The sequence below is a fragment of the Salvelinus fontinalis genome, chromosome 31 (assembly GCF_029448725.1).
Source record: "Salvelinus fontinalis isolate EN_2023a chromosome 31, ASM2944872v1, whole genome shotgun sequence".
NCBI classification, from domain to species: Eukaryota; Metazoa; Chordata; class Actinopteri; order Salmoniformes; family Salmonidae; genus Salvelinus; species Salvelinus fontinalis.
In genome coordinates this window covers 20,234,228-20,247,773 of record NC_074695.1, presented here as the reverse complement: position 1 = coordinate 20,247,773, position 13,546 = coordinate 20,234,228, and the positions used below count along the sequence as shown (strand labels likewise).

Genomic DNA, 13,546 nt, shown 5'->3' with positions numbered 1-13,546 from the left:
TGGGGCACCAAAAAAAAGTGTCAAGGGAAGCCCGTTTGGATTTGGCCTCACTTCTATGAAAATCGTATTGAGAGCATACGTCATTTACAGAAACAACTTGAATTGTTGCATCTTATTGTGTTGTTGTCTTCCGGTGGCTAGCTAGCTAAAATTGGCCTTTTCCTAAATTAGTCATGGAGGGAGATAGGTATTTGGTCTTGTGGTTTTACTTAATTCTCCGTACTGGCCAATGATTGTATCTGCGATACTGATCCAACCATTAATTCATACATTGTGCCCCTGGCCTGAGATGATGGAAGTTCAATATGTGTCTAGATGTAGACGGCTAACGTTAACTAGCTAAAGTTGCCCAAGAAAGGAAGTTAGGCTAGCGAACAACTATTTAGCCAGGTAGCCTAGGACAACAAAAAATAAAAGTGTGTACTGCCAGACAAAGTCATAGACCGTTTCGTCAGCATGAAAGAGAGGAGGATGGCATTGGTGTTTCTCTACAAGTAGGGTGAGTCAACATGTTTTTTCTACTTGCACAAACACGCACGCAAACACACCATCATATTTAGCTTATGTTGATTGGACTAAATCGTTTTGGCATCTTTTAGTTGTCACTGTATTAGACTAAGCATCGGTGATTTTATGATGTTTAAATGTTGAAGTTTAAATGGTGCTGGAATAGTGGAGGCAGCTCTTGTTTTCTTTGCGACTTGCGGGAACTCTCCGTGGTTCTATATCAATGGTTGTTTAGTGGTCCGAAAATGTCGGAAACATTAACTTACTTGACCGTTCTGTAGGTTAACTGTTTGTTACATGCAATATACTTTGTGGACATCACCTAGCAGAGGTTGCTCTCTGGTTGAATTTAGTCTGCTACTGTGTCTTCTTATTGTCTCCGCCTTTGGGCCTATATATCATGGTCGCAAGGCATATGGACTAACAGGTTATAGAGCAAACAACGCAATTATCACAACACATAGGTTGTAGTATGGCTTTTTTTACCCCATGCAACACTACTGTTTGATTCCATGATATTGTTGTTAAAAAATACATTTGTGTTGACTGTAATTTTTTTAATGTATTTCATTTTTTATTTAACCTTTATTTAACTAGGCAAGTCAGTTAAGAACAAATTCTTATATACAATGACGGCCTATCCCGGGCCAAATTGTGCGCCGCCCTATGGGACTCCCAATCACGGCCGGATGTGATACAGCCTGGATTAAGGCATGGGAGTACAAGAGCATCAGCTCGACTAAATTAACAAACTAAGCACTAACTGAATGTACTAACTGTAATTCACTCTGGATAAGACCGTCTGCTAAATGACCCAAATGTCAAATGTAAAAATGTAGGCATGCATAGCTCACCGCATGATCCTCAAACCAAAGACTGGCCAAACTTGGGTTTCTAAAAGTGAATTCAAAGGCAGTGTAGAATGACTGTATAGCCTAATATAGCATTTTTCATTTCATTATTATATAATTCTAAGTGATTTATTTTTGAAAATGTCATTATATACAGCATAAATGCTAAATTTATAGGCATATTGTTGAAGTGATGTTGTTGATGTGTTGTTGAAATCCTGAGCGATCCTGCCAGCCTGTAATGTGTCACAAATGCTTCACAATTTAATTCTTAAATGGCAAGCTATAGCTTTGAAATAATAATAATATAGCCTAAATAATACATTTTTGTTCCTTAGCTAGCTTGCTCCTGACTGATTTAGTGTTAGTATGTTTTTTAATATCCTGTTGAAATGAACATCAATTGATAGTGACAGAATCACACATTACTTCCCAAGCAAAGTGCATTTTTGTCTCCTTGGCTATAGAGGGTTGTAGCGCAGACTCTGAATGTCATGTAGAGAAACCAAAGATATCCCATATGCATCAGAGTCACGTCTTTCCCCTGCATTTAACAGCTTGTTTCTAGTATAAAGCATTGCGGACTAAAGCTTCGATATAGATCACTTTATATAATCAGGTCCATCATTTTTATGCTAACAAGAGGTAGGCCTATGCTTTTAGCCATTTTCTTTAACAAAAGCCACAATTCCCTCACATACGCTCTCAATTCGAGCCCTGGTTTTAACACACAAAGCCCTTCACTGACACAGAGATATTTAAGTAGTGTATGGTGACTGAAGGAATTGACTGACAAAGTACATGGATAGTAAACTATCATTTCATCTGTCAAACAGGTAGGCTTACCTCTTATTTTTTGAATAGGAAAAAATAGTCTCCAACGCAAAGCCCTCTTGTTGTTAGTAGCCTAAAATAAAATTAAAATGAAGACTGTTTACATTAATTAGCCTACTTTCAGCACCCATGCACTGTCTATCTCCGTGTCTGCCACTTCATAGTAATGTGAGTTATGTAAATTACTCGAATATGGAGTTTTGTGAGTTTACATACACGTTAGCCAAATACAGTTGATGTTGGAAGTTTACATACACTTAGGTTGGAGACATTAAAACTATTTTTTTAACCACTCCACAAATTTCTTGTTAACAAACTATAGTTTTGGCAAGTCGGTTAGGACATCTACTTTGTGCATGACACAAGTAATTTATCCAAAAATTGTTTACAGACAAATTACTTCACTTATAATTCACTGTATCACAATTCCAGGGGTTCAGAAGTTTAAATACACTAGGTTGACTGTGCCTTTAAAAAGCTTGTAAAATTCCAGAAAATTATGTCATGGCTTTAGAAGCTTCTGATAGGCTAATTGACATAATTTGAGTAAATTGGAGGTGTACCTGTGGATGTATTTCAAGGCCTACCTTCAAACTCAGTGCCTCTTTGCTTGGCATCATGGGAAAATCAAAAGAAATCAGCCAAGACCTCAGAAAAAAATTGTGGACCCCCACAAGTCTGGTTCATCCTTGGGAGCAATTTCCAAACGCCTGAAGGTACCACGTTCATCTGTACAAACAATAGTACGCACTTATAAACACCATGGGACCATGCAGCCGTCATACCGCTCAGGAAGGAGACGCATTCTCTCTCCTAGAGATTAACGTACTTTGGTGCGAAAAGTGCAAATCAATCCCAGAACAACAGCAAAGGACCTTGTGAAGATGCTGGATGAAACAGGCACAAAAGTATCTCCACAGTAAAACGAGTCCTATATCGATATAACCTGATAGCCCCCTCAGCAAGGAAGAAGCCACTGCTCCAAAACTGCCATAAAAAAAGCCAGACTACGGTTTGTAACTGCACATGGGGACAAAGATCGTACTTTTTGGAGAAATGTCTTCTGGTCTGATGAAACAAAAATAGAACAGTTTGCCCATAATGACCATCGTAATGTTTGAAGGAAAAAGGGTTGGCTTGCAAGCCGAAGAACACCATCCCAACTGTGAAGCATAGGGGTGGCAGCATCATGTTGTGGGGTTGCTTTGCTGCAGGAGGGACTGGTGCACTTCACAAAATAGATGGCATCATGAGTCAGGAAAATTATGTGGATATATTGAAGAAACATCTCAAGACATAAGTCAGGAAGTTAAAGCTTTGTCGCAAATGGGTCTTCCAAATGCATACATTTTCATACTTTTTTTCGTACTGGTCCCCCGTGGGACATGTACCCTGTTACCCTGTCATCACTGGATGTCGTATATCAGGATGATTTTGACACATTTTGTCATGTTAATTGTTACACAGACACTGACATTTGAATAGAAAATAGCTGTAGTCTTGATGTGGCAAGATTAGAAATATCAGTCTTGTCACATTACATCCAAGGTAAATAAAAACATCAAGGGTCGTGACTGACTACCCACTATACCTGTACTTCTCACCTGTACCTGTACTTCTCAACACTCACTTAACACAAATTTTCTATAATATATCATTTATGCCATCTAGCAGACTCAAAGTGACTTACAGTCACGTGTGCATAACTTTTGAACGTATAGGTGGTCCTTGGAATTTAACCCACTATCCTGCTGTTGTAAGCACCATGCTCTACCAGCTGAGCTACAGAGGACCACCATTTTCTTATTAAACATAATATAAGAAAATGGTGGTCCAAGGGAACATAATTAACATGGAGGAAAGGAAGGTAAAAAGGACGGAAGAGAATGGAATATATTTGTGGCGTGGTGTTTAAAATTACCTTGTAATGTAGGAAATACTTAAACATTATTTCTCCTTCTAGATGAGACCTCTTGCTTTGGCCCAAAGCAGAGCAGACTGATCAATACATGAAGAAGCAGAGTGCAGTGAGCACCCCGCACACCCCTGTCAGATTGGGGCTTTTTAATTAACTGACGGTCGACCTATTAAATTAATACGAGGAGAATAGCATAGAATCTAGCTGCATATTACTTCTAAAACCTTGAACTGGGTGTTACTCAATCAGTGGATGAATCCATCTCTGACTGCATATCACAATAATTCCTTACAATATTTAATTTGAAAGTGTTTTAGCGTGATAGTGTAGTACTAATGAATTGTTTTTCTCCCAACTCCTGCAGCATACACAGAGGTTGTTAGGTAAAACAAACTCCCATCAGTTTGGATTTGATAGAATACAAATGAGTGCACCCCAAAGGCACTTGAGAGAGATAATTAATCCAAGCACCTTTTGTCTTCAATTATTTCATTTCAAGTTGCAGGTACAGGAAAAAGAGTATCTCCCTGTCAAGAGTAAAACCATTCATGTGACGTTTTTGAGTAAGCGTGTTGATTTTGTTTTCCTGATTATTCCCCCAGATATTTTCCTCAAAAGTTTCCATGTGCAGCCAGGAGAACTAAAGGACAAACTGTTCTTGGTTAATGAGGGTGAGGGAGGTTTCACTGATGAACAGATCACTTCCCTGAGGAGGTAAGAAGGGATTACACATTCATGTTGCAGATTAATCTCGAATTTGGATACAACTGCAGTTGCCTGCATTGAGAAGAAAACAGATTCAGACTTGATGCAGGATTTTATCAAGTCCGATGCAGGGCAGCAGTATAACTTGTAAGATTTTACATGGTACATACACAAGACCAGTAAGGGGACAGGTTGGTAAAACATTAGGTTGTGTAAGAACAAGTGTTACGAGTGCAGGGTACATACAGGGATCATACATACAGGAATAAACCCAATGAAGCCTATGAGACATGGCAAGTGAAGTCACTGCCAGTTCATGTGAGTAAGAGAGACAGAAGTAGTAGTCTCTATAGCGTTTGCTCTAATACTAAAGAGCAGATGCCAGAACCTTTTACCAGAGCAGACAACTAATAAAACTTTCATTGGTGAGGTATTTGAGGAGATAGACACTATTGAGTTACTCTCAGGGGTATAACACTGAAAGCTGGGTAAAATGCTTGCCTCCGTCTCTACAGTTTACTCAGTGCTTTCTTTTGGTGAGGTGCTGACCTGATCAAAGAACGGTGATCTAATGTACCTCATAGAGGATTATATTTATTCTATGAAAACGTAATATATATTTTAATGTGGCATCGCGTGGGCATCAGGAATACAATCTCTGATAGAAACCACTCCCCATAGGGCCTGCAATATTAATGCCATGCGGCTATAGCTCTATAGCTCTATAGCTCTAATCCAGCGCCACATCCCAGGGCTCATGAAAAAGTGAATGTCTGGTTTGGATTTGAAATACACTCAGATGACAGAGGACGGGAGAAAAAGAGATTCAATTTGGGTTCAAACTCAGTGCAAGTGAATGAATGGATGGCCGTGGCTGGCTTCAACAGTCCTGCTGCTTCATAGGAGCTGACGGAGGCCATCAGAGCTACTTGGCTTTTAATCACTCCCCTTTCTCCGGATCACTGGAAATCAGCCTAGCATTATGGCTGTCTCAGAGAAAGCTAGAGAAAGGGGGAATGGCATTGCATGATCCTAAATGGGACCCTGACCTATTTTCTTTATAGAGCATTACCTGGCTACCACTACTTGGTGCCATTTTGGATGAAGCCCGGATTGTGTGTCTTATGAAAAAGTGTTTGTTGTATTTCACTTCATTTATGCATTGTAACTGAAAAGGTGACTCCTTTTATTCAATTACCAAAGCCTCAGTGCCATTCAGACTATGTACACAACTGATCAGTGCTATACTGACTGACTGAGGGAGGCATTATATTTAGCCTGACTTATTATTAGACATTGAGGAGGAATGAAATGTCACACCGTATCGATAAGATGTCAGCTACTGTTTGGATCTGCAGCAAAGCAGAGCAGATCCACTCAACCCTAACATTGCTTATTGACTCATGACACAATCAAGAGGGAAAAATGACAAACTGGGATTTATGTTGTGATTTATGTTTAATAAAGACATAAAAAATAACATAACAAAGACATAATGAAGACATACATTTAAATATGTTAAATATGTTTCCTTTATAGATATGTACCTACCTCAGATGATATGGAAATGTATAAATCTTACAAGGGGTCTGTGTCAGAGCTGCATGTTGTGGACCAGTACATGTTGGAGGTAAGTAGCTTAGCATGCCATGCTTTCCAAGACTACGGTAATGCCTTACCATACCTACTTATCACAGATGTCCTAGATAAACCTTAATGTTTGCCAATTTTGATTTTGTTTACATAAATTAGAAGAAGCTCTTACCGTCCATGTGCTGTGCATGCTTCATGAATGGATGACCAATTAAAGTAATTAAAAACACCTTGTGAATTGTAATGAGGGGATGTGATGTATCTACAAAATAAACCACATTTTTGAATTCCTGAAAAGGGTTAGTTCACCCAAATTACATAATGACACATTGATTTACTTACCCTGTAAGCAGTCTATGGACAATGTATGACAGCAATCCATGCTTTGGTCTACTTACCCTGGTCCTGTTTCCACATGCTAACGTTTTAGCATTTGTTGCACAAATCCCATTCATGTCATGGGACTGATATTAGTATTTTTCATGCATCACGTTCAAATCATCCAAAAGTATATTACATTTATTGTGAAACTAAGTCACTTAGAGATTATTTGAACATGATGTGCGAAAAATGCTAATATCGGTCCCATGACTAGAATGGGAATTGTGCCACAAATGCTAAAACGTTAGTAAGGAAACCAATATGTAATTTTGTTGAGCTATATCTTTAAAGTTTTTTCCAGGATGCTGATGTTATGTAATTTCTGCATCAATGATTTGCATGGTAATAATATGCATTTCTTCCTCAATGATTCCTCTTCTCCTTATGGAGTCCTGCTGTATCCTTAGTCACCTTTATCCTCTTTCACACATACTGGATGATGAGGCTTCCCACCTGTAGATACACTGTAAAAGTACCCCATGTGGTTGATGATGGGCAGAAGGGATGGCAGATGCGCCAAGAAGCAAGATCAGCCGGCCATGTTCTTCACACTATGATCTGACACCATGCATATGGATATGTTGGGAGACATTGTGGCAGTAACACCTCTCATGGTGGAAGGGCTTAGCAACACATTTTGTGTCCTCAGTTCACATGCATCCTGTAGTGTTTCCAAGGTTCTCTGGGTAAGAGGGGTTTTAGTGAGTCCCATATTCAACCTTTGAGATAAACTAAAAAGGGATGTCCCTTGTAACAATTTTCAAAGTAACGTTTTTATTTAGGTAGGTCATATGTATCAGTATGTTAATAAGCGGGTCTTGTAAAATGTATATTACATAAGATTCAGCTACACGCTGTCTGTAGTAGCTGATTAATTACTAGGATCAAGAAATAACCCCAAACCTAACATCTTTCACTAATCCCGATCAGACCAAGGCTCTTTGGCTTCTGGGGCCTAATGCACCTGTGCATGAACGACACAGTGTCTGGGGCCTGTTGCACCTGTGCATGAACGACACAGTGTCTGGGGCCTGATGCACCTGTGCATGAACGACACACTGTTGCGTGACAACCCAGAGTGATTTATTAAAGGTTAGCAACCAACCCAAAGGTCGACTAGGCAGCTCAGCCAATCGTTTCAAGATGTCAAGCCTTCAGCTTCTCTGCTAAATCAGACTGAAGACAAGACAGCCCACAACATACCCACCAGGGAATCATAGCTCTTAGATGTAGCTGCTCCTGTTAGAGAAGAAGGGTTGAGGAGAGTCTTTAGGAAGAAGTAATTAGTAGCCACTAGTAGCCACCCCATAGTGTCTCTTACGCGGATCCCAGTAGACGGAGTGTTTTTTAAATCAATCTGAATAATTACATATAAATAGAATGTGTGATATTGTTCGTGTGCGTGCGTGTTTGTGTTTGGTGTGCATGTAGTATGTGTGTGTGGGTTCTGTGACTGTGTATTACTCATGTAACTGCCTCCCTATTACAGATGTGCAACATTCCTTACCTGAACTCCAGACTGGACCTGCTGCTGACTCTAAGAGAGCTGCCCATAAGCATGGAGGATCTGCAGCCGGTGAGTTCACTTTGGCCTGATATGAACATTAGTTTAATATCAACACTAGCATACTACAGCTGTAGGATCTTAATTTGAGCCAGTTTTCTACAGCAGCAAAATCAAGTCTGAAATTTCGAAGTGGAAATTACACACTTCGGAAGCCTTTTAAAACTTAAAATACACTACAAATGTAAAATGTCCTGCATTGCAGGAAAGTTCCCCTGTAACAGGGTAATCAAATTAAGATCCTATGTCTGAACTTAGTATGAAGCAATGTTTTGAAACATGCATTCTGAGTGGTAGGACATATGGAATGTTTATTCTGATCCTCATTAGCTTTTTCTGAAGCAGCAGCTACTTTTCCTGGAGTCCACAAAAAATACAAAACATGACAAGTAACAAAACACTGATACACTGATAGCCAAGAACAGTCACACAAATGTAAAATAAAACAATAAACAAACAATGCAAAAAAATATACAAACAATACAAAGAAAATGTGTGTTAGAATGTGTCTGTGTCCCCTTTTTTAAAGGTAATTTTGCTGTTTGCTTGGGAGTTTCATGTGATCATGGCTCTGTATAATACTGTGCGTTGCCGTGAATTCATTTTGGACTTGGAGACTTTGAAGAGACCCCTTGTGGCATGTCTTGTGGGGTATGCATGGGTGTCTGAACTGAATGTTATGCGATTATGCAGACTATCTGGAATTTTCATTACAGTAATACTTCTCATAAAAACTAGAAGAGAAGTACTTAATCTTTCCTCAACCCTCAACCAGGAAAGACTGGCAGGCATGTTGTTGATGCTAGTTCTCTATTTTGCAGTTAAGGGTTTCATGGTGTGCTGCTCTGTTTTGAGCCAGCTGCAGCTTTGCTAAGTCTTTCTTTGCTGCACTTGACCATATTATCGGACAGTAATCAAGATGGGACAAGAACAGAGCCTGAACAACTAGTACAGTAGATGTTTGTGTCAAAGTCATTCTAGTATTGTGTAAGTCCAGTGGCAAAACATTTGTAAAAATTGAGAAGAGTAACAGCCCTAGGGAACTGCCCTGAGGGACACCGCACGGTAAATATCTAGTGTTATAGAAGCTTCCACTGAAGAACACTCTAGGTTCTTTTGGATAAATAACTATCGAACCATGTGTTGGCAGGTGATGTAAAGCCATTGCAAGTTAGTTTCTTCAATAACAATTTCTGATCAATAACATCAAAGGCTACACTGAAATGTAACCATATACCTCCAACTCTCATCTTATTATCTATTTAGTTTAACCAGTCATCTGTCATCTGAGTCAGTGCAGTGCAAGTTGAGTGCCCTTCTCTATATGCATGCTGAAAGTCAGTTGTTAACTTGTTCTCTGAAAAATAGCATCATATTTGGTCAAACAATTCTCTCCATCAGTTTACTAAGAACAGATTGCAAACTGATTGTGTGGTTGTTAGAGCCAGCAAAGGGAGCTTTACTATTTTTAGGAAGGGGAATTGCTTTAGCTTCCTTCCACTCTTGTACACTTGTACACTTGTACACACACACTTCTTTAGGCTTTGGTTATGGATATCGAAAACAGGGGTGGCAATACAGTCTGCTACCATTCTCAATTGTTTTTCCATCAAGATTGTCTATACCTGGTGGCTTATCATTATTGATGGATAATAATCATTTTTCCACCTCCCCCACATGAATTTGACCAAATTCAAAATAGCAATCCTTCTCTTTCATTATTAGATATTTCATACAACAATGGTTCATTGTTCAATGTTGTCATTTCACCTCTGAGTTTTCCCACTTCACCAGTGAAATAGTTATTAAAATATCAAATGGTTTTGTTATAAATGACCCATCAACTTCAATGAACGATGGAGCTGAACTGGGCTTTGCCCATGATATCATTTAAGGTACTCCAAATGATAAAAAAAATGTGTTTTGTGTCATTTATCTTGGTTTGGTAATGTAAATTCTTATTTAAAAAAAAAAAGTTAAGTCACAAAATGTCTCAATTTACAGTATGTCAGCCAATCAACTGAGCAGCCTGACTTGTGTGCCACCTCTTTTGCATAATTTATTTGAACCATAACATTTTTCAATTCATCATCAATCCAGGGGGCTCTAACAGTTCTCACAGTTGCGTTCTTAAACAGGTGCATGCTTGTCAACAATTGACATGAATCCTTTTACAAATTCTTCCTGTGCTGCATCTGGATTCACTTACTCATACATATCAGAGCAACATAAATGTTTTATATCTTCAACAAAAGAGTCATGAGAAATCATTTTGTATGATCTCTTATAACTTTCTTTAGGCCTAACCTTTGGCACTTTGCCTTTCCTTGTTATTGCCACATGGGTACTGATATTGCTTTGGAGCAAAGCTCTGCAGCATTAGTGACGATATGATCAATACAAGTGAATGTCACAGATCCAACACTATTGGTATGACCTGAGTCATATTACAGGCATAAGTCACATCTAGAAGCTTCCTCTTAAGAGGACAGCTATTTGCTAACCAGTTCAGGTCACCCAGAAAATAGACCTCTCTGTTAACATCACAAACACTATCAAGTTCTTCACACACATTGTCACGTTCTGACCTTTATTTCCTTTGTTTTGTCTTTCGTTTGGCCTGATATGGTTCTCAATCAGAGGCAGGTGTTTGTCATTGTCTCTGACTGGGAGCCATATTTAGGTAGCCTGTTTTCTGTTGGGGTTGTGGGTGTTTGTTTCCATGTGAGTGTTTGTTGCCACACGGTACTGTTTCGGTTTCGTTCATGTTCACATTTATTGTTTTGTATTTCACAGTGTTCAGTTTATGTTTTAAAATAAACGTTATGGACACTTACCACGCTGCGCATTGGTCCTCCGATCCTTCGAACTTCTCCTCCTCAGATGAGGAGGACGACAGCCATTACACACATCTAAATATTGACTGTTAGCACTCGGTGGCCTGTAGCAACACCCTAAAACAACAGGCATAGATGAGGCAGGTGAACCTGCAAAAATAACACTTGACATGAGATCGTCTCTAAGCATTACAGGGATATGGCTCTAAAAATATACAACAACACCTCCCCCATAGGCATTCCTGTCTCTTCTGTAGATGTTATATCCTTGTATTGCTACCGCTGCATCATCAAAGGTATAATCTAAGTGAGTCTCAAAGATGGCTAATATATTAACATTAACTGATGTTAGCAAGTTATTGGTGTAACGGTTTTCTTCCATTGGTGAAGGAGAGGACCAACATGCAGCGCGGCTAGTGTTCAACATATTTAATAAACAAAGAGACGAATACGTGAACACTATACATAATACAAAATAACAAATGTGAAAACCGAGACAGACCTATCTGGTGCAGAACACAAAACACAGTGTCACGACTTCGACCGAGGCAGGCTCTCTTTCCCGTTCGGGTGGCGTTCGGTGGTCGTCGTCACCGGCCTATTAGCTGCCACTGATCCTTTTCTCCCCCTCCCTATGTGTTTATTGGGCGCACCTGTTTTGTATGAGGGTTAATTAGTTGGGTTTATTTAATCAGCCGGCATTCACGTTTCTTTGTGCGGGATTGTTTGTATGTAAGTTGGTGTCGGTTTGGTGATTCATGTTTCTGGACATTATTCATTCCCCACGTGTCTGGGGTAGTTTATTAGTGTACACCCAGTGTGTTAGTAGGGTGGCCTAATTTGTCCGTGTTCTATTAAAGAGCATTTGTTTTGCAATTGCTGCTCCTGCGCTTTTTTCTTCACACTCCGACACCCAGGCCTTACAGAATCCCGCACCAACCCTGACCTATGGAGTCAGCAGGAGCAGCGGCCAACCCTCTCCCATCGATGGAGGAACGGGTGCTCCATCATACCACCGTTCTCCACCGTATTGGAACAGCGATGGATTCTATGATGGAGCGATTGGACAGATGGGAGAGGAGTGGTCTTCTCTCTCCACCTTCGGCTCCTCCAGCCCAGGACTCTCCATCCCTCGGCTCCAGCGCTCTCCGTCTGACACTCCCGAGGGATTATGATGGATCGGCGGCAGGGTGCCAGGGGTTCCTACTCCAACTGGAGCTGTACCTTGCCACCGTAAGACCCACTCCCTCGGGAGCGGAGAGGGTGAGTGTCCTCGTCTCCTGCCTCACGGGTCGTGCTCTGGAGTGGGCAAACGCAGTCTGGAATGGCCCAGACTCAGCGAAGGAGCACTACCCAGAGTTCACCCGCCGTTTTCGGGCTGTATTTGACCATCCTACAGAGGGCCGAGTGGCGGGAGAACGACTGTTCCACCTTAGGCAGGAGAAGAGGAGCGCCCAGGATTACGCGTTGGAGTTCCGGACCCTGGCTGCAGGATCTGGGTGGAACGACAGGGCCCTTATTGATCACTACCGGTGTAGTCTCCGGGAGGACGTCCGCAGGGAGCTAGCATGTCGGGACACCGCTCTTTCCCTGGATGAGCTGATTGACATGTCTATCCGTCTGGACAACCTGCTGGCTGCCCGCGGGCGTTCTGGGAGGGTCCTGTACGTTCCACCACCCAGTCCCTCCGCTCCTATTCCGATGGAGGTGGGAGGGGCTGGACAGAGGGGTACCGGAGGAGAAGGCTCTCCCTGCACCAGCTGTGATCGGAGAGGACACACGGCCGATCGGTGTTGGGGGGGTCCGTCTGGGAGTCGAGATGGCAGGCGGAACACTTCTCGATCACCCCAGGTGAGTCAGCACCAAACTCACCCAGAACCCCCTGTTAGTCACATGTTTGTCTTGATTTTTTTTCTTAAATTTTTCCCCTCTTCCCAGCATAGGGCGCTAGTCGATTCAGGCGCAGCTGGGAACTTTATGGATCGCGGACTCGCTCTTAGGTTAAGGGTTCCGCTTGTGCCGATAGATTCTCCCTTTCCCGTGCACTCCCTAGATAGCCGGCCATTAGGGTCAGGGGTAGTCAGGGAGACCACGGTTCCCCTGGACATGGTGACGCAGGGGAATCATAAGGAGCGTATTAGCTTTTATGTTATTGATTCGCCTGCGTTTCCGGTGGTGCTAGGGATTCCCTGGCTGGCCCGGCACAATCCTAAAATTTCGTGGAAACAGGGGGTTCTCCAGGGGTGGTCAAAGGAGTGTTCTGGAAGGTGTTTGGGAGTTTCCATCGGTGCCACGTCGGTGGAAAGTCCAGACCAGGGTTCCACGGTGTACATTCCCCCCGAGTATGCCGATTTGG

The 13,546-nt window shown here is 41.4% G+C and overlaps 1 protein-coding gene across 1 annotated transcript in view; it reads left to right on the top strand.

The window, feature by feature from the left end:
* LOC129829775 (uncharacterized) overlaps positions 1 to 13,546 on the top strand; it is a 43,804-nt gene that overhangs the window by 8,316 nt on the left and 21,942 nt on the right. The window contains exons 5-7 of the mRNA XM_055891683.1: positions 4,713 to 4,824; positions 6,355 to 6,445; positions 8,279 to 8,365. Of these exons, the coding sequence (XP_055747658.1) occupies positions 4,713 to 4,824; positions 6,355 to 6,445; positions 8,279 to 8,365 (290 nt within the window). The remainder of the gene's footprint in view (positions 1 to 4,712; positions 4,825 to 6,354; positions 6,446 to 8,278; positions 8,366 to 13,546) is intronic.